The sequence below is a fragment of the Copidosoma floridanum genome, unplaced genomic scaffold (assembly GCF_036245765.1).
Source record: "Copidosoma floridanum isolate Cflo_tuat_1 unplaced genomic scaffold, Cflo_Japanese_pri ptg000040l, whole genome shotgun sequence".
In the NCBI taxonomy this organism is placed as follows: Eukaryota; Metazoa; Arthropoda; class Insecta; order Hymenoptera; family Encyrtidae; genus Copidosoma; species Copidosoma floridanum.
Window position 1 is genome coordinate 5,567,159 of NW_028321917.1, and position 25,995 is coordinate 5,593,153.

At 39.9% G+C, this 25,995-nt stretch overlaps 4 protein-coding genes across 5 annotated transcripts; 2 read left to right on the top strand and 2 right to left on the bottom strand.

The window, feature by feature from the left end:
• The first annotated feature begins 954 nt into the window (after positions 1-954).
• Vdup1 (arrestin family protein Vdup1) lies at positions 955-7,080 on the top strand. The gene is made up of 5 exons (XM_014356019.2): positions 955-1,416; positions 3,688-3,812; positions 3,909-4,126; positions 5,446-5,814; positions 6,110-7,080. The coding sequence occupies exons 1-5, from the start codon at positions 1,304-1,306 to the stop codon at positions 6,299-6,301; spliced, it is 1,017 nt and encodes a 338-aa protein (XP_014211505.1). The 5' UTR covers positions 955-1,303; the 3' UTR covers positions 6,302-7,080.
• On the bottom strand, positions 6,941-9,589 carry LOC106641556 (UPF0235 protein C15orf40 homolog). Its single transcript, XM_089597953.1, has 4 exons — positions 9,366-9,589; positions 8,545-8,626; positions 7,289-7,416; positions 6,941-7,204 (listed from the first exon to the last, which is right to left on the bottom strand). The coding sequence occupies exons 1-4, from the start codon at positions 9,483-9,485 to the stop codon at positions 7,112-7,114; spliced, it is 423 nt and encodes a 140-aa protein (XP_089454079.1). The 5' UTR covers positions 9,486-9,589; the 3' UTR covers positions 6,941-7,111.
• On the top strand, positions 9,043-12,616 carry LOC106641555 (coiled-coil domain-containing protein 124). 2 transcript variants are annotated; one of them, XM_014356021.2, is made up of 4 exons: positions 9,043-9,306; positions 10,488-10,655; positions 10,765-11,033; positions 11,239-12,616. In XM_014356021.2, exons 2-4 carry the CDS (start codon positions 10,497-10,499, stop codon positions 11,432-11,434), a joined length of 624 nt encoding a protein of 207 aa, XP_014211507.1. In that variant the 5' UTR covers positions 9,043-9,306; positions 10,488-10,496; the 3' UTR covers positions 11,435-12,616. The 2 variants fall into 2 exon arrangements, with proteins under 2 accessions (XP_014211507.1, XP_089454078.1); XM_089597952.1 differs by lacking the exon at positions 9,043-9,306 and adding an exon at positions 9,785-9,861.
• Positions 11,095-24,052, bottom strand: LOC106641531 (uncharacterized). Its single transcript, XM_014355982.2, has 5 exons — positions 23,692-24,052; positions 20,813-21,807; positions 18,737-19,593; positions 17,483-17,867; positions 11,095-12,451 (listed from the first exon to the last, which is right to left on the bottom strand). The coding sequence occupies exons 2-5, from the start codon at positions 21,749-21,751 to the stop codon at positions 12,326-12,328; spliced, it is 2,307 nt and encodes a 768-aa protein (XP_014211468.2). The 5' UTR covers positions 21,752-21,807; positions 23,692-24,052; the 3' UTR covers positions 11,095-12,325.
• Between the last annotated feature and the right edge of the window lie 1,943 nt (positions 24,053-25,995).

The window sequence follows — 25,995 nt, forward strand, 5'->3', positions numbered from 1 at the left end:
ACAAATTATATCAAGGTGATGAGCAGTTACTCTACGATTAGCCTTATTTTTTCTCAAATTACATTGTGACAACCGAATAAAACCCTAAAAGCAAAAATACTAAGATGATATCTTAAAATTCATTGTGCTCACAAAAAAAATCGCCTAAAAAGAAAAGTAGAAAAAAAATACTCTTTAAATTTACTACTTTTTGCTTAAAATTGCAGTTCGTAATAACTACTTTTTACATTTCCATTCGATACAGCTCTTTCTTGCACCCACCGAAATGTTATTTAATGTTGTGTCGTTTTACTTGCACTACTTGATACATTAAAAAAGCCAGCAACGTCCACATATTTTCTGGGTGAAAACTAACAGTTGTACCAATCCATCATTACACGTGTAACCCTGAAATTCTATGAACAAACCCGAAACATCCATTATTTTAGAAAAGTTTGCAAACCCAACGACGACTCGGAGCGTGTTCGAGTGTACGTTTTCCAACAAACCACTGTCATTCGTAAAAAAAGAACATTGAAGAGAGATGCGAGAAATACAGCCCTTGAAAGAACTTTTATTTTAAAAAAACCCCATGTGGTCCGCGCTTCGTCATCCCATACATGATAAAACCTCAGTTGGTCTAAGGCCTAAGTAACAATACGGTCACGGACCAGTCACTAGTATATAACGCACGATACACGCATCATGCTTTGATCCTCTCCACGCAACGCTCCATCCCTACATACACAGTGTACACCTGGAATGTAAAATAGAAGCGAAAGTGAGCTCAATGCCAAGAATGAGCGGCGTAGGTATATATATATATAGTCGTATACGAGTTTGGAGGTGGAGGAGGGGACGACAGACGGATCGGATAGCGTTGGTGTCCGCGAGCTGCACTACCCATGTACTTATATACAAGACTCATACGCGCTCGGTAAGGAAACAAAAAGAAAAAAAGATACGGCGGAGTAGTGGATGTACGCGCCAGGTATAGGCGCGGAGGAGCCACCGCGGCAGCACCAGTGCCGAGGAGATCGCCGAGCGCCCGTGTGTGGATACGTGCCGATCCCCGTTGGGGATTTATTCCACAGTAAACCCACAGTGTGTTGCTCATAATGGGAAAATCGGCTCCGGAAAAGTGTCGGACGGCCCGGTTAGCGAGCCCGTAGCTGGGCGATCGAGTGGACCACCGTTACGAAACGCAGGACGAGGTATCGGTGACGAAGGACGGCGATCGGGTCGCGCGCACCAGAGAAGGGGACACAGCAAAGCGAGGAGCGGCGCAGCCTTGTACATTTATTTTATAACCTACGGCGGCAGGATGACGCGCAAACTGAGCAAGTTCCTCATCCTGTTCGAGAACACGAACCTCCTGTACTTCCCTGGCCACTTTTTGTCCGGCCGCGTACTTATCGAACTCGACGACGAGGCCCTGTAAGTTTTTGCTTTGTCTTCCTCTAAGCCTTGAGTTATGATTGGATGAGAAAAAGTACCGTGCGCCCGAGGAGTTGGCTCTGCGTGTGTAAACACACGGTGTGTGGGTGTGCACGGGCGTAGGTATGGTTTTGTAATATACCCAAGTGATGCACGGAGAGGCTGAGTTGCCGATCGCGATGCCCATTGTGTTTTTCTACGAATGAATTATCACGGGTAAATGGTGGTTCGGTTGAAAAAAAAAAAAAAAAAAAAAGAAACAGGTGCGTGGCTTTCTCTGCGATTATACTCGCGGGAAGAGAATCAATTTCAGGTGCTTTGTTTTTCGCCCGTCGCTCGTATAATGGGGCTACATTCGGAGATATCCGAAAGCCGAGACGTGCGTTGAAGCGGTTTTGCGGTGTTTTTTGTTCGGGCACCTTCACGTATACGCCGAAAGTTTCGTGTGATGTAGACTCGAGTCGATCGCGGATCGAGTGATTCGCTGGTGCATTTATTATCCGACACCGTGAAAATGTTTTTATATTGATCATTGCAAAGGTGCGATTAGGAATCAATGTTTTAATAGTCTTTAGTGAAATTTGTCGCGCGCGTTGAATCTATTTTCATTTTAAACACAAGCATTTAGTTGTTCTTATCGAACGAAGCTGTAAGACTCCAATGCGTTCCGTTTTGGTAGCTGTCGGTGTTCGTAAACAATCCAAGTCTTAACAGACGATTTATTTATAATTAGTGCAATCACCAAACTCAAACGATTTAACATATAATTTAAAAAACTCTCGTCCCATTACATACTTTTTTTACACGCAACAAGGAAGGATTACAAAAACAATTTTCGATTCAGTGATCCTTCAAGTTAGTCAGGTTGATGATCAAAAAATATAAGACACACTAATTTCTCTTTTTTTCACATAAACAATTACTGATGAATAAGCATGGAGCTCAATAAAGTTTTGAGTTACGTCGTTTCATTAATCGAACGAACAGGCCAGGCTACCTCTTCGTCAATTTTTATGTGAAAAAAGACAGATCATTCGGGTCACATTTTTCGATAACCAACCTGAAGAACCTAATGGACTGTGTCGGATATTTTCTCCCACAAATAATATATTCAATGAAAACCAAAAAATGGGCGAAGAGCTGAAAACGATACATTGCAACACGATGAAAAGTGACTTTTCATCTTTCGATACTTTTAAAAAATTTGACAAATAACGATACAACAAACAATTCTCGAAAAATCACAGCTCGGCCAAAATAATCCCTCTTTTATTTTCCATGATGCAACGCATCCACAAAAGCTACACAGCACCCCCAGCCGATGAAACCCTCCAGCTGATCGGATAACAACATCGCGCGTTATCTCCCCATCTCCAACTCTGACAAATTAATGTACTCATAACGCGACAGCGAAATAATGACAATAACAACAACCACCACCAAACACGCTATCCATCCCATATATAGTATAGTGGGGCTCGGCCATGGCGTTCCTCGGATTCTCCCGAGCGGCGTGCGAAAGGACCGCTCTCCTGCAGCCGGCCAACCGTGATGCAGGAAAAGAAGCGTTATATACCGTAAGTGCATACGCCGCTCGGTTTCTCCGTACTTACATGCTCGTACACACATGTATACATACGCGCACGCAAAACGGACCCCAAGGCTATATATATACATGGATAAGGGCACCTATGCTACATCTCACACATATGTATATACATACCTACTCCCGTACCGTGCTGTTAATAATTGTTGTACGCGATTATGGTGCTGTTATTTATTTTAGAAAACATACTATATTTTTCAGTTTAACTCCCCCCTCCCCCCCCCCCCGATCAAATATAATATGCATGCGCGGGTGCGCGACAGGTTCACTATTACATATTACATGCGAATGTGTCGTAACGGTGTCCCTCATCGCCTCTCCGTTCACCCACAGGTATATACGTGTATAACATGCATGCGATCATGCAAATGAGAGCCTATATATCTTTAATTCAAATTTTTTTTTTTGTTTTTTTTTTTTTTTTGTTCTTGAACTAATGTGCGTTTGTATGAATAGATGCTTATACAAATTCCCGCGTAGGTGCACGACTGGAAATATCTGATGATATTCAATCACTATACGTATATATGAGAGTGCATCACCTCGTAGGACTACTTTTTACATTGAAAACGTGTAAGATAGTTTCAAGTGCTCCCAATGAATGATCAATAATCAATCTGTCATTTTTTGTGAAAAAAAAAAAAAAAAACCAAAAAAAAATTTAGCGTGTCCGGCCTCCACTTCCACGTGATAGGCGAGGGAGTAGTGCGGGTACGGAGCCAGAGGGCCGAGCGGGTCTACGACAAAGAGAACTACATCGACTTTCGGATGCGGTTGCTCGGCGAGCCTGGTGAGCAACTTTTTAATTTTTTTTCGTTTCGTTTACCACCACCTTGTTGTTTTGAACATATATTATAACGCTACATCGGTATGCCGATTTTCCAAGGTGACGGACCGTCGCTGCTGTCGCCGGGCATCCACAGTTTCCCCTTCAAGCTTGGACTACCTCTGGGCCTACCCTCGACCTTCCTCGGGAAACACGGCTGGGTGCAGTACTACTGCAAGGCCGCGCTCAGGGAGCCCGGTGGCCTCGTGCACAAGAACCAGCAGGTCTTCATAGTCATGAATCCCATAGATCTGAACCTCGAGCCGCCGATTTTAGCGGTAAGACTGCAGGGGGGTTACTTGCTTCTTACGAGGTTGGATGTGCGTGCAGATAGATGGTCTGGATGGCTACCTATATATAGGATACTGATAACCTTCACGCGAAAAATAATACCCGTTGGTGACATAGTTTTGGAAACGTTAGACTTGGGTGTCAACGTTTGAGGAAAACTACCTATTTTGCCGAAATGTCGCACTGCCGTTTGCTAAATATAGTACCATTCCATGTATTACCAATAATTGCAACATAATATATTTTGGATACAGTTGAGCAATTTTTATACAAATTTTATTCATCACTAGCATGATGAAACGGGGTATTTTTATTTTTGCATATTTCTACCTATATATCGTTATAACGAAGCCATATTATATGTTGCCCGTGAGGATTATTTCCACGCGGGTCGTCTCTGTGCATTTATTGTGTAAGAAAAGTGCTATTTCATCCGCACGCGTGTAAGCGTATAATATGTATGGGTGACGGGTATGCGAGTAGTTCACGTATTGGTTCTGGAAATCCGATGTCATCAGGGCCGCCCACGCGTTTCATCATTCGCACTATTTCATCAATTATGGTCGCCGATTATGCAACTTTCGAAGGCGCGTTAAAAATAGCTCATCTTACGCAGTTCGCGGAAGAGTTCGACGATTGCTTTCTCCAGACGGTGTCGAAAAATGTCCGTCACTCACGAAACTCTTGTGTATTTTTATCTTGTTGACCATTTTGGAGATGTACATTGGCATTCAAAGATTACCATCAATCTTAATTTGGCTCGAATCAAATTTATCCATAGCTCGGCAAAAGAAGCATCAGCTAACTCTAGTTAAGAATGAATAAGTAGCAAAGTTGAAGGAATTTATTCATCTTAAATTTTGTAGTGGTAACTGTAAATGTAAAAGATGTAAGGACTCTTTGTCTAAATCATACAGATACATGCAGCCTACGGGCGAAATTCCAAAAATTCAGTACAATATCATGATGGAAATTTGATGATACAAAGATTTTTTAGATCGCAAGAGCAGTTCTTTCCAATAATCTATAGGATTCTCACAAAATATTGACCGAGACAGCGACTCCCGAAATGTCGCCTGTTACGAGACACACTTTTATTTGCGTAAAATAAATAAATGAAAGGGAGCAGTCCATTCGAAAAGAGCACGTTTTTTTAGTACCCTGGGATTTATGACATGTATTTTACAGAAAAATATAATTTTTTCTCTCTGTTTTTCCAAAAGCACATCCCTATAACTTGTGGTCCCAAGTCCAATCTCTTTCCATTAATTGGAAAAACCAATGATTTTGAACAAACTTTCCTCAGCAACCAGCCAGACTGGAGGTGGAGCAGCACGTGGGTGTGTCGTGCGTCTCGGGGGGCCCAGTCTTCTGCCGAGTGAGCCTGGACAGGGGCGGCTACGTGCCCGGCGAGAGCATCGGGATATCGGCGACCGTGAGCAACCGCAGCAAGGTGACCATGAAGTCGACCAAGGCCTCGCTCACCGAGACCATCCAGTACCTGTGCCGCGGCAAGGTCCTGGCCAGCGAGACGCGCGAGCTGGCCAGCGTCTCCAGGGGCAAAATCCGACCCGGCGAGGGCGAGGAGTGGCTCAACGAGCAGCTCTACGTGCCCCCCCTCCCCCCGACCAATCTGAGGGGCTGCCACCTCATCAATGTCCTCTATCACGTATACGTAAGTCGGGTGGACAATCCCCAGAAGCGAGAGACAACGAACGATCCCTCGTCACACCTGGTGAAACAGTTTTCGCTGTCGCAAGGAAGAACCCGCCCGCCTTTATTAAACAAATGATAATGTGTATCCTGTTGTTTATTTGGCACCTTAAGTTTATACATTTTTTTGTCCCAAAATGGATTTCTCCTTTGCCGGCAGAACACTGTTTCCCCTGGTTTGGCTCCCGATGAGCCAAATGGCACCGGTGAATATTCATAAAGCAGGTAAAACATCGCCCGCGTAACGTTGTTTGCAGTTCGTGATAACGCCCAAGAGTCTGGACAAGGAGATCAAGCTCCAGATCCCCATAGTCCTGGCGACGTATCCCCTGAGACAGGAAGGCGCCCCCGTTGGAACGGCTCCTTCGAAGCGTGGCGCCCATTACCCTTCGACTCTGCCGATTTTCCGACCCTGGCTCGAGGACAAGACTTTCGACGTCGAGGATTAGGATGCCGCCAACTCTGGGGTCCATATAGTCGCTGAAAGTGTTTTTTTTTTTTTTTATATAGTGACGACGAGGTGTACATCATTGAACTGATTTGCCGGTGCGTCTCGTGAAAATAGGCACGGGCGTGTGTAAAATAATTACCACGTGGCTCTTGTTGCAATATTACAGTCCGAAATATGGTGAAATTGGTGTTAGGAACGTTATTTTTGCTGTGTAAATGTCGCGTCGATTGAATGGGCATAATTATGTAGCCCTTCCAAACCGTGGCTTTGCAACGTGTTGTGCTTCATAGCGGTGTCGTCGCATGCTGACCGAATTCTTGTCACAAAACTACATCAATCCGAAGCAAGTCACTAAAAGCGTGTATTGTACTTGGTGCAGTTTGAATATTTAACGAGTATGACAGTTTGCTAACATCGTTTGACTAAAACTAGTTGTAGTAAGTTCAGCTGAAATCTCGATATACTGTTAACGTATTACATGTGTATATAATTATATATACGTATTTTAAAATTACAGTTATGGAGTGAAAAAATTTTGTAGAGCGAGAATTTTGTACGTTAAACGATTAATCTTTGTTGCGAAATTATGTACATATACATGATACAATAAGTCGTTTCAAAGGACGACAATGCCATACAGAAAGTAACAGCTTTTTAAAAAAATTATGTAGAACTAAGCATAAAATTAATACAAGTTTTGACATGTAGTTGATAAGATACACCACACGAAGACAATTAATTATTTTATTGTGATAATAAAGATCGTATGTAAAAAAAGTTCCCTCGTAACTTCCACACGTTATTCACATCATTCTTCAGCTGCGGCAGCCTTCAGTTTTTCCGTGACTTTTTCCACGCTGCTTCCGGACACCAGTACCACTTTGTGCCGACTTCTCGAGCCCTTAGAAACAAAAATCAGTCAATCATAACTGTTTCCTAAACACATTTTGATCCAAAAATTAAAAAAAAAAAATCTGGTACTCACTCGGTCTAAGCTCACGTCCGACTTTCTCACGCTTAGCACGGACGCTAAATATTTGACAAGTTCGGCGTTGGCCTCGCCTTCCTGCGGCGGTGCAGATATCGCCACACCCACCGCTTCGTCCGAGAAGTCTTTGAAGAAAACAGACAATATTTCAACGATTTTTAATACTCCCGTTGTAAAAATATTTCTCATTTAGTGATGTTCCTTTGACTCTTGTACTGGTTTTTACATTCTTTTTTTTATTCATGGATTTTACTTAAAAATTAGTTCTCTTTACACCATTGATAACAAAGCATTTGACAATATTTACGTTTATGTTAACATAAAAATATACTTTTCGTAACGTGCGTACACATGTAATATATCCTTTGTTATCAGTTATTCTTTCGATTTTGTTTATCAGCCCCTGATTTGGATGTATCTTTGGGAAATTTTATGCACTTGCATAGAGTTTCATTTGGCAAATCATTATTATTTAATCCTGAATTCTCAGCTTTTGTTATTCAAGTCCCTATATTGTTTCGAGTACTTGCCTTCCCACACGGATCCAACTGTTTTTTTAGTTGCAGTTGAAAACTTTCAAGATCTTTTCTTTTGTTCCTCCCGCGTTTTCACTGCCAAGTACCTACACTGGTAAATTAATGTTTCCAAAATATTTTCACCTTTCTGATTTTTATTTCATGTATTTATAATAGTTACAGAAAGTAGAGTTTTAAATTTCCTTCAATTTTATGGAAATTTTAACGCAATTTTAATAAAATTCTAGATCATTATCGTAATATTTTATTCCAAGTGTCCAAGAATCAATCATTGGGCTATATTAAACAAACGTCTCGTATTTTATAATTTATTATTATTTTTATAAACTATGAGAAAATAAGCTCCAAGACTCAGACTTTTGGATATAGTACCGCAGGAAAAATAGAAAAAAATGCATAGGCATTATAAGCCACGAAAAATGAAATTCTTTTATTGTTTCGCGTTAGTCATGTTCTGGCCTTTTCTTTTCTTCAAAAAGTTTTCCTTAACTTTCCTTATCTTTTTTAGGGAAAATTAGTTTACGCGCACCTTTTAAAAAATGTTCCAACTTGAAATAATTAAATCCATCTTCCAAATTTCATGGAATAATGCAGTTTTTCTTTTTTCATGATCTATTGGCTATCTGTTAGGAGATTTTTCATTTTGACCTCCAAATTGTAAATCCAATTTCAACTTTAAACGTTGTACGTTAAAAAAAGGATCATTAAAACGAGTACCTGTTATATTGTTTTGTTTTGCTCCCGGCTTAGCCTGAACTTTGATGGTGACATTGCCACTCTTGTCAGTGCCGATTGGTCCCTGCAAATGAAAAACCTTCCTGTTTTTGCTGTTGGAAATTTATGTACATACGTTTTACGAAAAAATTTTACCAGATCTTATACTCAATGAATAATTTATAAAGTTTTGCAATAGTACACAAGTTTTAGGAATTTTTAAAAAACCTTGACTATTTTAAGGCAGTTTTGAATCAATGATAACATATATTTATTTAAATAACAGAAAAAATCATTCGAACAACAGAAAAAATTACTATACATTGGATTATAATGTATAAAAACTTGGCGAGTAAGTATATCGAACCAATTTGAAAAGTTTGACGATTCAAATTTCGATCTGTCAGAAAAAAGAGAACTAGAGAGAGAAAGAGAACTTAGAGAACACAAACCGCGCACGCGCACTGTCAAAATTTTCATTTTGCAGCCGTCGACGGATAATCGACATGCTCTGAGTTTTTCCCCGAGCGCAACAGTGCATGGTCCAGTGGTCTGCAGAGTAACAAGTTTCATTTTAAATGCGGTGACAGTTGACTGATTTCTAGCCGTGAACGCGTGATAAGTGCGAAAGAAAAAGAGTCGGTAAGGCAAATAATAAACATAAATATGTCAGAGTACGCCCGGGACAGGTGATCGAGGCGACGGGTCGGAAGGTGTGCGGGGTCCTTTTTTTTGGTGGTGAGCTGCTTGGAATCCGAGTGCCCGGTAAGTTCTCGTTAAGAGTTAAGTGAACATTCTTGCAAGTACAATAAAAAAAAACTTACCCCGGCGACTACTGGTACTTGCTGAGTCGTCGTGTTTGCGCTTCCTTTGCCTTTCTTCTTTCCGCTTTTGCTCGCCATACTTCTCCGTAGTAGCTCTGCTCCGAGACCCTTGGCTAACATTTATTTATACATGCATTTCTCCGCTTCGATCGCGATTTTTCTGATTTTTCAGAGCTACTTTACCCTCTGATTTGTTTGTTGGATGTGGATCTAACCTCTATTTGGTTCCGATAAGCGAAGAAAAGAAAAAAATAATACACAACGAGATAACGAGAAACGAAAACAGCTGGCAATGCGCGTGCGTCCCAGCTGTTTTCGTCTGCTGCCGGCGGGATCAGCTGAGCGAGGCGCGCTATTATGTTTGAATCACGAATTCTTACTTTTTTACTGTTGCTAACCATCTTGGTGGTGGTTGGGCCAGAGAGTTAGGGCCAAAGACTCATCTAGGCACTATTTATATAATTTTTGAGAACTTGCTGACACAGTTTTTGAGGAGGTTCGTTCCCTTGACTTCACCTTTAAAAGTTCATGAGTTAGGTAACAAACAAACAAAAACATAATTTGTGCCCTTCAAAAAAGCTGGTGTACAAAGTCATGACTTTGACAATAATTTTTTCAAAAATTGTTGCTATTCACTTTAAAGTTTAAACACAAGCTTTTTGGAAATTTCATCGATAGATTCCAATAACATTTATGAGTTTTCATACTTTTGTTTTTGGAATAAACTTTCTTAAGGTGTAGATAAGCCTTATTTAAACGTGTAAAGAACGGATGTTAAAAATCTTCCATCGTCATGACAATACTTTGATTCAGAAATGCATAGACAACTTACATGTAATCATTACATGTTATCTTACATCTTTTAGCTTTTAATACAAATTGACGTGAATTAACACTATTATCTGTGAAAATTATTCTTAAATGAATAAAGAACGACTAGAGGTTACCAACTTCTTTAAAAGTATTAACAAAGTAAAGTTTGTACAATCCCAATGTGACACCATCAGTCTTGTTGCATTCACATCGTAGCCAATGTGTTGAGTGCTTTTTAATCATATTTTCATGCACAAAATACCCCTATGCATGTCAGTTAACTGCACATGTGATTTTCAAAATCTATAGTCGTGCAAGATGCCTAAAAAGTTCGTGGGCGAGAACAGCAAGGCAGTAGTGGCAAGGGCTCGCAAAGCCGCTGCCAAAGAGGCCGAACAGACTCGAAAGGTCCAGGAAGCTGAGGACAAAGCTTGGCAGGATGACGACAAACAGCTTCTCAAGAAAAAACAAAAGCAGGTAATGCAACTTTTTAAAAGGGCACCTACTTTCGTAATCTTAATCTTACTCTACATAAAAAAAAAAGAAAAAAATTCATAATAGTAATGCATTTTTTTTTCAATTTTAGGAAGAAGCGGAAAGAAAAAGGCAGCAGCAGTTGCAGAAAAAAGAGGAAGCCAAAGCTCTGTTAGAGAAGGAGATGAGCTCGTTAAAGGTCGGTGGCAAGCAGCCGATCGCCAAAGTAACGCGTGCCGAGATCGTGGCAGTTACGGAGAAACGAAACCAAGTCGCCTTAAAGAAGAAGGAAGAGGAGAAGCCTATCGAGGAAAATCTAAATCGCGTTGTGCTCGAGGGAGAAACAGCCCACGGAATCGACGAGGCTCTGACTGTTTTGAGGTGGTTATTTACACTGATCATGTCAAGGAAAAATAATAAACTACATTTCAATGTGCTTGTTAATTTTTTTTTTCGTTATTTTCGTTTACTCGTACACAAATCGTTTGTTATAGGCTCTTACATTTGTAGTTGCAAAAATACGTCTCTAACTACTACGTAACATTTATTTAAATCGAGTACATAAAACTTAACAATGTCCTTGCAGTACGAAAGATCAGGAGCTCGATCGGCACCCGGAACGTAGAATGAAGGCCGCCTATTTGAGCTTCGAGGAGCGCATGATGCCGATCCTCAAGGAACAAAATCCGAGTCTTCGACTCAGCCAACTGAAGCAGCTACTGCGCAAAGAGTGGATGAAGTCGAGTGAGAATCCGTTCAATGCGAAGACTCAGAACAGCTAATGAAGAGCCACGAGGCTGGGACACCTCTGTTCATCCTCTTCCTTCTATCCGCGAATATACTATACACATGCATACAATCAGTCCGATCTTGTGACCTTATATGCACTTTCGTTGTAAATTTTTTATATTTAACTTAGAATAACACGTGCCGAGTATAACTGTTAATCCAAACGTGAGGTGCATACCTCAAGTTTGCAGTTTGAATCAATGCGATTAAATAACCGTAACATGTAGAGTATGTTTATATGCGTAACATTGATTTGCTATTTTAGAAATTTATGGGTTGCAGAAGTGATGCATGATTGTAGTAATTCAGACATGGATGTTGCATAAAGTGTAATTTTATGCATGCATAAAAAATACAGTAAAACTAAGACTTTTCTTGTACAACACTTTGTAATTCGTGCGTATGCTGATGTAGTCATTGTGAATCATTGTAGCTAAATGTAATACGTAAAATTAAATCTCACGCACAATGTCGCGCAAAAAACTTCTTCGTGTTTTTCCAGAACATTTTACAGATAGCATATTATTTACTTGTTCATAGTAAGTGCGCAATATAACACGTTTGGATCAACAGTTTATGAGATTAACAATAAACGTATAAAAAACGAATGAAAAGAAAGAAATACAAAACAGATCACATCTTTGGTACGACATCTTCCATGCGATTTCGAAGAATTATAAGTATCTCGCTGAATATAATTAATTCTTTCCAAAAATGAGTAAGTGAGTATTACTCTTTCACTATTTTGGCACAATGCGATTTATATAAAATCCGCACGAATGGGAGTCTCGTTTTGTTCATATCACCGGTTTCATCGATTTTGTAGCGAACGTCGCCGAGTATTTTTCTCCATCTATTTCTCTGCTCGGTGAATACTTTCTAGCTCACCACTTTTTATTTTTCCACAAGTCGATGAAACAGTGGATCATGTGATTCAACTGATCCGGACAATCGATCATTGGTACGTGGCCTGCAGTTGGAATCGCCTCCAGTACTGCTTTTCCTATTGTCTGAAAATGATAACAATTTCTTATTTAATTAAAAGTGTTTGTATCTTTGATCAATAAGAGAAGAATTAATGTTTTGCGTCTCGAAAAAAACATTGAATAAATTTCTGCTTTACATGAATTCATTGGCATTAAGTGATCGAAGTTTATTCATGGACATGGGTGGGCGAATTACATTACATTACTCAAATACTATGTTAAATAAAAAAAAAAATTAAAAAAAAAATCCTTATCAATCCTGAACCAGATTCAACCAAAGGTTGAATTTGTAAAAGTGTAATCTAAACTATAGGATTTTATTTGGAAACCATTTTTACAGTTTAATATGGTATCAAAGCAAGTTTTACATCACTATTTTATGTGTAAATTTTATATTATTACTTGCTACAAAACGATTTTTTCAGAAATTTTAAAAAGCCTTTCATTTCTTACTGTGTTAGGCTGACACTAGATGAAAAGAGCAAACACAAAAAGTCTTTTTCCAAAAAGATCTATTAGCTTTGTATCATTCATTTTATCTGGAAACGATACGTTAAAAAGTATAAAGTTGAATAAATTTTCGGCTGTTTCGAAGCAAATTTTTTGTAAGTACAATTTTTTTGGTAAACCAATCAATAATTTTTTTCATACATACAAATGAAGTCAAAAAATTGAGTAAAATACATTCAATCTTATAATAATTCACTGTTGTTCCCCAAAAAGCTTTTGAATTCACGATACCTTTTCGTAATAATTATTTATTATAAAGAACGGGAGATTCCTGTCATGTCATAAGATTACGATAACAGATGTACAAATTTGGATAACGTTATGGCGTTGGTATAAGTAACTTATAAATTAATATAATTATTAGGAATAATTAGTACAATAGGTACAAGTATGGTTAGAATAATTTATTTAATTTTCGTTAAATCTAATTAACTTAAATTAAATTTAGTGGGGGATAATGTAGCATTGAAAGGCATGGGATGTTAAGTTGCATGTGTATGAGAGAGAGCTAATTTTATAATTTGTTTGAAAGTCGACACTATACTGTTTTCATAAGCCGAGAATCTTAAAAGTACAATGTTGCGTTCTGCTACCGTTATAATATAATTTTTAAAAATGGGTGAAATTGAAAACAGATATTTATGGAAAGGGAAAAGAGTTACCAAGAAAGTATTTGAAAAATGTCAAAAAAATTTATGTTAGAACTCTTGCAAAAGGATTATTTTGTAGGAAATCTGGAGAATCAATTTCTTTGTTAGATAACATTTTTAAAACATCAATTATACAGTACTGTCTTTGTTATTTTCTGTAAAATGCAAAAAATGCATGGAAGCTTCCTCTAAATAAAAGGCACAAAGTAGCAAAGGAAACAAAAAACTGGAAATGCAGTTTGCACTTTGATATCAATACAAAAGCAGCAGTAGGTATTACTATTATTTTTTTTTTTTGGGCACATTTTGTGTTTTGATATTGATACTTTAAACAATATATTTAATCATGCATACATTGTTGTGATAGGTTCACCAAACACAGTTATCAGATAGACTCATCTCAACAGTATATTATCACTTTTTAATATTCCAGTATTAGACCATAAACACATAACTAAGTTTGAAAAACTGAAATATCTTTGTATAATTGTTGCCAGTCAGATAGATCGATAGATTCGTAGCTAGTATTTTGAATAACGCAAATCAAAGTCTGAACATGTAATAGCTAGTGAATCCTTAACATCAAGACTTGCAGGTCAGATGCACGACCGGTGCTGCCCTCATTTGGACCCCAAAGCCGATGGGGGGCGATGGGCGATGACAAATCTTTATGGAAGAAAATCCCCAGCCAAACATACTAAATTACACATGCATGAGTACAACAGATCCTGAATCAAGTAAGAGATTTAGAAAAATCTCTTACTAAAGTTAAACAATAAAATGGAATGCGATAAGAGGGGTTTACTGATGGTTCAAAAATATACAGATCGCATATGGACTTTTTAAAATCTGACTTGCTTCTAGAATGACGAACAGTTTACCAGTACTCATATTTTTTTTTGGAGGTTCGTGAGATTTTGTGAAGTCTGCAAGTATTTAACAACTAGGCGCTAAATATGAATCATCAGTCTTTTTTAGTTTACAATAGATCCAAAGCAAAAAATATTTCAAGGATTCGTTGTTTACTAACTTCATTTGTCAGAGAATTTACTACAGTTGGACATTAAAATACATACATATCAGTTATGCACAACTGTTCATTTGATTATCCAGGATGTTTAAATACGTTTATTGACATTCGTAAAAAATTTATATAGCCATTTATCCGCGATGATGGTAGCAATACGCAGGTGTTATTTCATAAAGCATTTTGGAGCTAGGGTTTTTGGTTTTTGCGATACTTTGTCACTGACGAAAATAATTAAAACTTTATGATAATACTCTAGGATATTTGGTGCAACAGTTTAAAGTACTAGTTGATGATCTCATAATGTTTGAAAAAATTATTAACAAATTGAATGTTAGCAGAAACTGTAACAAAAACCGTATACTACTTTCAAATCATACTACCTTAGAAAGAAGCAATTCAAAGGAAAACATTAATTGATGAAATGCATCAGGATCTTGGAAAACTAAGCTTATCAATGTACATGAATAAAAGCAATAAAAAAAAATTATTTGGCAAATAATTTACTCGATTTTTTAATAATCAGTTGGTATAAATACAATAAACTTCCAGGTTTATTATATCTCTTTGGAAAAGGCAAAACCGAAACTATTAAAGTAACAAAATTTAGAGTAGTTAAACAAATTGCAGAATTCTTACAAAATGTTGTGTAAACAATGTTAAAAGCAAGTCAAATACAATTTACAGCTGTCGGAAAGTGTTTATGTGTTAAATTGTTTAATAGGATTAAATAATTTATTTATTACGATATAAATGTTACCTCAATGTAAACTATAATTTATTTATTTATTTTTTAACCAAAGTTTTAGCTATTTTAAAATTATTATAAATGTAGAAAAAACTCTTATAAGTTTTGTAACATATTAAAATTTTTTGTTCTCATTACTCTTATTCTACAGCTGTAAAGTCTCTAAAACATAATAAGAGTTGCGTAACCTCAGAAGTTAAATTGGTATTCTATTCACTATGTGCACCTTGCGAAAAAAATTGGCACTTAAATACCAAATCATATTCAAAATACGTGACGTGATTCGCCTGACACTAGCGCTAATGTGGATTTGGCGCTAGTGTCGGATGCGTACACATATTTTTAATGGAATTTGGTATCGAAGTTCCAAATTTTGCCGCAATGTTTTGTAAAAATAATAACTTGTACTATATTTTTTTTTTTAAATACTCAATCGGTGTAAATATTTTACTTTTATTGTTCTCCAGTATTATTTTACCATTAACTAATATTTCGTTTGAATCTGATTATTAACTCCATAAATATTTTCATCCAGAGCAATATCTAAAGTAATTGATTCTGAGTAGTTTTTACAAAATTTGTTTCATTATTTTATCGTTCCAGAGGGATGTCATGGTTTTGAAAATTGATGTTGATCGAAGATAATAACAATAGTAGTTTTCCTACGAGTTTGAAAAGTCTCTGTTTGCGAACCGAGAGGTTTGCGGCCCGAGCCGAAGGCGAGGGACATAACGAGGTTCGTAAAGGAGACTTTTCGAACGAGTATCGGAAAACTGCTTTTTTGCCCGAAGGAAGTACCAGCCTCCCAAAACCACCCGAGGGCGGAAAAATCTTTTATTTTTTAAATGCATTCAATAGGTCTATTGTATAGTAAGTGGTTTAAATACAAGCATTTTAGTAAAGATTTCGTTAAGAAGCAGATTTGGCATTTAGTAAGGTTAAGTATGAGTCCATGTAAGAGATTACTTTTGTAATTGCATTTACGTGTTACATTTTTATAATATCAATTTAAAGTTTACTGCAGTCCAACAGAAGCTTTATTGTATTTGAGAATTTGTTAAATCAGTACAGAAAAGTAGAACATATTATATTCTAGTATGTCTTTACCCTCTGCTCGCACCTGTTCGTGTGAAAAAATTGATAGCATAATGTACAATTATTACAAAGTGTTTTTAAGTTTTAATTGATAAGTTAGGATAATAAAGTGCTGTTTAAGTCTTTAACGGAATCTATGAAGTAGCACCATGTGACCGTCAAGGTGTCTCAGAGGTTCATGGTTTTGCTTGTCAAAGTTTAAAACAATTTTAGTCTCCGTTTGTGCTTTTGCATGAATAAAAGATTTAATCTTTATATCTCTATACTCTTGCTTTTGTTCATCCCTGTATTTAATAGTGTATTTTTTCATGTTTTTTTTTATAAATTTATCGTCGAGTCACTAAGTATAATATGTATAATGTAACAAAAAAAAAAAAAAAAAAAATTGTGTTGTTCTTATAATCTCTATTGAGATTTTAACTCCGTCAGTACGCACCCTCGTGGAGAATATGCAAAGCTAGGGGAAGAGGCTCTTATCTCTGCTCTTATCCACTACTGTATGCGCAGTACGAAGTGATAGGTGTATGCAAATAGTTGTTATGCGAAGTAAATATTAAATTAAATATTTTATAACATGCTGATAGCGCTTTTAAGGTTAAAGAGAGGACTTGAAAGCGCTCAAAGTGCGCCAAAACGTGACCAGCTGATTATTTAACTATTGTTTACATGTGCGAACACACGGTGAGTTAGTTAAGCAAGGTTAATACTTAACCAACGCATCATTTCCGAACAGAGCCTAGGTGTGGTGTAAAATAATAAATGTAAAAAAAGAATTTTTAGAAATTATTTTGGGAGGGGCTCCACAAAATGTGTTTTTTTTTTTTTTTTTTTTTTTATAAGAGTTTGGTGCATTGATCATGCCCTTACATGCATAACTAAAGTATTTTTCATAATTTAAGCTACCTGTTACTTCAAAGTTAGGTAAAATAAACTGTCATAGATTAAGTATAATTTTAAACCAAATACGCAGCTTGTACGATGTCCTAGACACAAATCAACAAAATCGTTAAATGTTACATAATTACCCGTTCCATCTGGCACTCCTGCACGAGCGAGACCTTAGAGTCCCTCAGTCCGTGCACCAAAAGCGTAGGCGTGCAGATTCGCCGCAAAAACACGTGGTCACCCTCTGGCCAGGACATCCCGCGCAACACGTGGCGCATGTGCGTCGAGGCCCAGGGCGCTTCTTCGGGACCGCAGTATGGGTGTTGTCTGCCGCGTGCCGAGTACATGAAGCCGCGGCTCATCCCACAGACCAGAAACGGCGTCAGGAAGAAGCGGAGACAGCAGTGACCCGGGCCTTCCCGAGGAGGGGGTGGTGCCAGGGGTATGGGGCCTCCACCCGCGATAAGCACCAGCTGGTGTACGTTCGACGCGTATTTTTGGGACAGAGCCGTGGCGAAGCTGCAGCTGCAATGATTAAAAAAAATTGACAGTTGACCAGTGACTGTTGCTTGAATTTGAAGACGGGTTACGTGTTACCCAATCTTTCAAAAGTTCTCGGAAGCCATCTGAAGCCACGCAAAGACTTGTTGAACGCCATTTAAGGAGGTTTGGGAGAAAAGTTCAAAATGGAAAAACGTACCAAAAAAAATGTCTGTTATATTTTAGCATGTAAGGAGTACATGAATTTTTTCAGATTTTTCACCGGGGGAAATTTTCGAGAAAAAAATTATGAAATATTGTCAGTTTAACACGGTCTCTTATGAGAGAACAAGGTTAAGTTGCCTTTTCATTGAAATTAGGGTATATAATAAATGTGTTAAAATAAAAAAAAAAAAAAAACGGTTTTGTAGATTCCTAAGTACAAAAGGAAGATGCTCAACAAAAAAAATCACGACTTGCCAGGCATTTTTCAAAAATATACCCTTTTAGCGTCGTACAGATTCAAGTTTGTAGAGTGCAAGAGGAGGTGCACGGTAAAGGGGGTACACCTGCGCGTACATAATGGACTTTAAGAGTAGATTCCGAAGTCATCTCGAAACTGGGGTTTGATTTAGGTCTCGAAAATCTGCGATAGTCGCAATCGCGTTCGAGATGGACCGTCACTTTACCCATGGGGAAAAAATGCGCTGGTAACGTGACGGTCTATCTCGAACGCGATTGCGACTATCGCAGATTTTCGAGACCATCATCAGACCCCTGAAACGACTAAGGAGCGTTTATTTGGACTTCAAAAGAACAATTTGTACCCGAGCATGTGGTCGCATACCTCGTTTGAAATGGTTGGAAACAATGTGTTAGCGACTAGCAAAAGTGAGCCAGCAGAATTAACTTACCCGTAGTTGTGAGCAACGATGACGCACTTCTTGCCGGGTTTAAACGCGTGGTGGAGCAGTAGAGCCTCGAGATCCCCGAGTAGCTTGTCAAAGTGGTAATCGGAGGCCCGCCTCGGCGCCGAGCTGAAACCGTGGCCCAGCATGTCTGGGGCCAAGCAAGGGTAGCCCAGCTCGGCGAAGTAACTCAGTTGGCTCGCGAACGCATCGGCCGACGAGCCGAAGCCGTGGAGGAAGATGATCGTTGGTTTGCGGTTGCGACGGCGCAGCGTGACCTCGCCATCGGTGCTGTCCGGCCGGCGTGGAGGTGGCACGGGGAAGCGTCGCCGGTGTAGGTCGTCCGGTCGGAGCTGCGTTCGAGCGCTCGAAGGGTGTTTAAAGGAGGACGATGGGCTGGACTTGTGGGATTTGTTTAACGAGTCGTTGTTGTTGTTGTTATTGTTGTTGATGCTGTTGTTGTTATTGTTGTTAGTAGCGGTGGTCGTGGTGGTGTCACGCTTGCGACGGTTTGCGTTGAACCTTCGGAGCAGCCTGCGGTGGATCATGGTGAGTGTCTTGTGGAACCTCGAGGTGACCCTCCGACGGACTTTGGGTATGGGGTTTTTGGGAGAGCTGCTGGATGGTTTGAACTCGAGGCGCAAGCTGTTGAAGATCGGCTCTTCGATCACGTCGTCGAGGGATTTCGATGCGCGCTCCAAGGAAGTGATCGAGTGAGGCCGATGAGGTGTAATTTCGGGAGTCTTTTCTATGGCTTCTTGTTTGCTTTCCTCTTTAGCTGTCGTTTTCTCTTCTACGGCTGGTCCAACCCCAAATTTTGATTCTTGACTCGATTCGGCGACGGTGGAATCTTCGTTTTTGGTCTGAAAAGTTTAGTAATTATTGATAAATAAAGATTTATCACGCAACAACATATTTTTTGTGAGATTTCAAATGAACCATTGATCAATCACAAATAAATAATAATTTGGAGAATATGAGACCTTTAGACGTTAGAATTCTCAGCGTATACAAAAACTCGTTACTCGAAGAATGAATCATGAATATTTCATATCTCAGTATCAGACAGGTGATTCATTTTCGATGATTTTTTCTTAATAGCCATTTAACGATTGGATTATTACAACTAAATACTAAAGCCGAGAAAGTTTAGATTTTATTCGGATTTTTGACGGATATGTGACGCATATGCGACGCACTCTGTACTTGACTATCATTGAAGCCACAAGCTTCCTATTTTTTGGAGTACGAGAGGGAATAAGAAAAAAAAATTAGTAAAATTCACTGTCACTCTACTGCTCGCTCTACTGGTCGAGCAACTTTTTACTTTTTTAAATCTAATTCATACGGATTGGAACCTAATTCCTATGATCTACATGTAAAAGTTACTGTAGTGAGAATAAATCTTTTTGTTTCTGACAGTGGAAGTTAAGTATGTAAAAAGTCTATAGACTACCGAATATCACCAGTTTTCAGTGCTAGAACAGTAATTTTTTTTTCTACTCTATAAATCTCGTTAAGGGAGTTCACTCGTACCCAATCTTTTTGACGCATAAGATCGGCTTTGTTGTAACCTGCATGACTATATAATATATAACGCGACGTACTAACGGTAGCTGTCAAAGGAGGATTATTTTATTCACTAATTTATTGTTCATTCCATAAGCTACGAGTGAAGATGAGACTATAGCTACGTAATCACCAAGTTTTTAGCTATTTTCAAAAAATTTCCAATTAAATCTCGACGTTGATTATCCAGATATTGCAGGTTATGTATCAGAACAGTACTGCACGTTAACAGTTCAAAAGTAAAATTATCAATATCTCACTTTATAAGCCGTAAAGGGACTTGAAATTTGAATCAAAGGGTTTTTATACACTAATTCATCTCTGTTCAGAGTATTATCAATATATTGACGTTAATTCTTTTAGCGAGTGAACTCCCTGAATATTAAAATGAAAATAGCAAAAGGTCAACATGATTACTCTTATACACTATATAAAAGTTGAGGGATCTGATACTTATTTCAAAATTTCTTTTCACGAACACAATACCCTCCAAAAAAAACTCAACAAACTCACCGCCTCCGCACAGTCGCCCGTGGAGTCCATCTCCATCCCAAGGTTCTCCAGGGACTTCCCGATCGTGGATCCCCCGAGCTTCGCGTCGATAATATCCATCAGCGACTGCTCCAAGTTCTGCTCCTGCTCTGCCTGTAGCTCCACAGTTTCCACGCTGTTGATACCCGAATCCGTGCAGTCGACCCTCTCCAAAGCCCGATCCCGACGAAGATGGAAATCCAGAGTGTCAGGATCCCCAACCGTGCCCACGAAACCCCGGTTCACGTAACCCTTCTCCTCGCCAACCCCCGCCCCACTCTTCCCAGCCTCGTCCCCGTCCTCGTTACTATGGAACGAGAACTTGATGTCGAAAGTCGTCGCCCGACGCCCAAAGGGATCCTCCGGAGCCTCGGCTATAGCCCTTATGGTGTCATCCAGAATCTCGTCCAGTAGATCGCTGATGTACCTGTTCAGGCCCCTGACGACCCTCTGCCTCGTCTCCTCGTCCGTAGGTTCCAACCCCGGCACCACCTCGGCTTCCCCCAGTTGGCTCAGGTCGACCGCCAGGCCCTCCTCGACCTCCTCCAGCCCCCGACCGCGTTCCTCTGCCTCGCACAAGCTCGCCCGGATCCTCTGCAGTTCCCGCGAGATGGCCGCCTCGCCGCGCGTGCTCCGCCTGCTGCTGTTCCTGAACGAGCACCGGCAGTCCCCCGAGGGGTGCGGCCGGCGAGCCCAGCGCGCGAAGAAGTTGTCGTTTATGGACTCGGGCCGGTCGGCCGCCGGTGGCTCGTAGAAGCGCTCGCTCTTAGGCTCCGGGCGCAGGACGTGGAGGACGCGCCGGGGGGTCACCTCGAAGAACTCCCGGCCCGCCAGGTCGGCCGGTTGGGTCGTGGGCCGCACCTGGTTGCGCCGGCGGCCGAGGCGCTTGAGGCTCTCCGCGCAGCAGAGACTCGTGCCCATCGTTGCTTTCGGGAGGCTTCGAGCGGTGCTTTGGGAGATCGTCGTGGGAATCGACGCTGGAAGAATGGCAGAAGTATTTTCGTAGTGGTTTTGCTATTCGACGAAGCATATCTTTTTTTTTTGTTTTCGTTTCACGCGTGGTATTTCAGACGTGCGGTTCGCGGAATTGCAGGCCAGCCTAGCGTTTACTCGCGGGTAATTAAGAGATCGGGGGCGATAAGAAACGCTGCCGGCCACGCGAAAATTGACGCGACTGGATATATCCGCTGTGCACGAAAAAGTAGAGTAAATCGCTAGTTGGATTCCTGTTGTCTGCGACGTGACGTTAAAATATGATGGTGGGGAAAACGATTTGTGTCTAATGAATCGTGTTTTCGATAAGGGACTTAGTTGGAATGAACATTTACTGAGGGCATCGTGCATTTACAGTTTATATTTAATTCTCATGAACATTAAATTATCGTGAAAATATGAAAATGATTGCGTTTGGGTTGTTTCGTAACTGTGAAAATAAAATTTTAGTGAATAAGTGTATATATGCATACAACAGTTATGATCAGTACAACGCATATTATGTACTTAAAACCATAATAGATATCTGCTAAAAGAAATCGTTATTTTTATATTTTGCTTAAATTTATTTTATTGAAAACAAATCGTTTATAAGCGACTTACGAATTCGAAAAGTTTTTTAATTCGTATTTAGATAAACGTTGGTGCATTACTTACGAATAAATGTCCACGTCAAGTCATTCGTTCATTAACTTTTAATGAACGAGTGTCGGCCCGGTTTCAATTTACACGAATAATTAGTAAAGCCATTCTTCAAATTCGACAACATTCTCGCAATCATTTTCTTCTGTTCTTATTAGTTTTATGTAGTTTAACTGGTTCAGTTATGATGAAATATTGATTTGCAGCAACACTGTAAATCCAAGTATGTTGAGGTCCACGTTTTTACAAGCAATAAAATCGGCGGTTCTTTGATTGTTCGACCATGTGTAATAAACTAAATAATTTTTTTTTTCAAACGAAATCTGTACAAAGTGCGAAATGGGTCTGTCATAGATTTTTGTACAGAATGCCCTGCAGGATTTATTATAAAGTATAATAGATGTTTACGTCGGCACACAAATCGAGACAAAAATCGGCTGACGCGCGCTACATAAGTATCATTTTGGTGTAAGAAGATCAATACACTCCCTATACGTGTACGTGAAACAGATGCAAGAAAACATTTACGTACCCTATAACAATCGGCCGCGCTCCGCTGAAACGCTAATATAAACTCCCTGTGAGCTCCGTCACGCAAATCAAAGTATCGGCAGCATCCGGAGGTATGCATGTGCCTCTAACTACTCCACGCCTCGAATCCCCGCGAGCAGCAGCTCTTGCAGTGGTTTTCCCTCGCGCCGATTTCTCTCGCGCGTATCCCGTGTACGCGCGAAAAAAACGAAAGTGCGGCGCGACTCGCGCGGAACGAGCATCCAACGCCGAGGAGATCGGTTTACATGGGCCGATACAAGATCCACCGGGACGCGCTTACAACGGAGAAAGTCTTCCCCGGGAGTGTCCAACCTCAAGGAGCGGATATACCAAGTCGTTATCGCGCGCTTTCTCCGCTTTACACCACTTTTCCATTTGTTCCGTCACTGCACCTCGATCCTCACTTTTCTCGGACTGTCGGACCATTACGATATCCCAACAAGTGCGAATTAACCCCCCCCCCCCCTAGCGACCCTCGACATTCCTGTAACTGTACGATCGCAACACCCGGGGAGAGATAACCCGCCATGGAGATTTAAATCGGCGACCCGTTAGCCAGAGTTACCCCATGGCCGGACGACGATTCCGCACGACGCGAGGACTTGGTTTCCGAACCGAGCCGCGGAAGATCGGAAAGAGAGAGGGACCCACGAGAGAGCATATTTATTACGTACCCTATGTTATATATGTGCTGTTGGGCGCGAGTGGTATATACCTCTATACGTATGCATACGCTTAGGTGCTACCAGGCACTTGTTGCTCGCCAGGGGTTCTCAATGGACGGTCGTTCATCCACCTCGGGAGGACGAGGAACCACGTGTCGGCACCGATACTCCTTGCCGATTTTTTGCCCCCATGAAACGATGATGAGCACTTTGGGCTTTGTTTTCGCACTGACAACGGGTGTAAGCGCACTCTCTATGGACAGCCCGTGAAGAGTATCAGGGAGCTGGCACGTATTCGACTGTACGATTACGGATAGCCACGGCGGTGGGTAAGTCCATGGTCGCCCCGAGAGAGCACTGGCACTTTTGGTGTTTTTGTCCGGTGGGGTAGGTGTGCGGGAACATCGGCGCAGGCGGACGTACCGCGCGCGCGCCGCGGCAGCAACTAGCTCAGGATGGCGCGCCAGAGGCTCGGCTCGCTCTTGTCCAGCAACAACAGCTCTCCTCCTCCTCCTCCTCCTTCTTGGCGTAGTGGACGTCGTCATCGTTGTCTCCGGCGCTCGCCGCGCCTCTCTTTCCTTCTTTTTTTCTTCTTCTTCTCCTTATCCCCTTATACCTATACTCACGTATTATGCTCCGTCTTGTCTCCCGTACTTGCTCTCCCGATGATCGGTGCATAAGCACTTGGGTAGGATGGAGTGTGTATCTGCGCGTCGGAGTACCTATATATATATATATATATATACGTGTAAATATTGTAGCTCCAAAGCGTGCGTGGCTTGTATGTATCTTTGCGTTGCGTGAGTCCTGTGTAGGGTATATATGATATTATGGTCAAGGGGATTGTAAAAAAAGGATGCAGCCCCCTGTGTGTCTCTAGTCTTCTCTTCCGCAGGATACTCGAACGCGCCCAGGGAAGACTAGAAACCATAGTAGGTATACGGGCATTCGCGATACGTGGATGTACCTGTATAGGTGCTTTCTGGGGTGCTAGAAGAAAGCACGGCGCTGGAGTCGACGAACGCGCCATGTTACATTCCCGCCGAGGTATACATGAATACTCTATTGGAAATCGTTCAGGATTGGTAGGTGTATACTTATGTACTGATGTGCTTATACATGTAGCTGTATCGGGCGATCGGTAGGACTTTAAAGTGATTTGTAGCGCTTTTTTACTGTGTGGGAACTTTTTTTTTTTTTTTTTCATTTCTTCAGTTTTTATACTTCGTGAGAAGTCCTTATGAATCATTCATGTGTTTGGGTTAGTGGGGATCCAAATGTGTTAGCCTTTGTAGACAAACGATGAAATTTTGCAGATAAGAAAGGATACACGCGATATTCTTCACGAAATAGTTTCTAAAAATGATTTTTTTTCATGGGAGAACCTTATATTTTTACAAAAAAAAAAAACCTGAATTGTCTATTTTAGGTGTGAAGAAAATTTTGATACAGTAAGAGCGGTCACAATGTTTTACATAATTTTCAGCGAATCATGCGCCTACAGTTTTTTTTTTTTTACGTTCGTTCTACAATTTTGTGTATTCATCAATACATAAAATAAAAATTAAGGTAAAAAGTTTGATGAGAATAAAAAAAAGTTACCAACATTTCTGTCAGACGTATTCTATGAGATAAAATAAAAACACTTTTTTTTTTTTACTACACAAAAATAAATGGACAGTTTTTGTGACAAAATGTCTAATAATAAAGTTGTGGATTAATAAGCAATAAATTTTTTCATTACGTACAATTGTCTCTGAAACGTCATTCAAACGCTCGAAGCGATACAAATCGCAATAGCCGGCTGAATAAAAAAATTTTTTGTATTTTAAAAAATAATTTGCAAATCAAAACTTTTTTTTTTACAATATTTTTGTGAAGTTTCGAACGTTGGAAATTATTCTAAATTAACCAATAAATCGCCTTATACCTTCCACATATTTTATTGGCCATTTCAGAATAAACAAGATTTTTTTTAATTTTTTATAAACTCGCCTTATTATCGAATGAAAAAGAAATCATGCACAAATTAAAGTTTCATTTTTTATGCTTCTCATTGAAATTTACGTACATATTTAGTAAATGCCCCATAATTTACATAAAATTTGTGTTCTTATGCCATCGTTTACTCAAACCACCACTGCGTACAGGTGCATCAATACCTCCTTGAAAAATACAAGATCTACAATGCAGTCAATCGAGCAAGTTCTTACGAATCTTGTAATCTCACTGTGTATGTATGAGTTGTAATGGTGGCGTACAAAAATATATAAATAAATAAATAAGTAAACAAACTTCCACGCAACGCGTCCA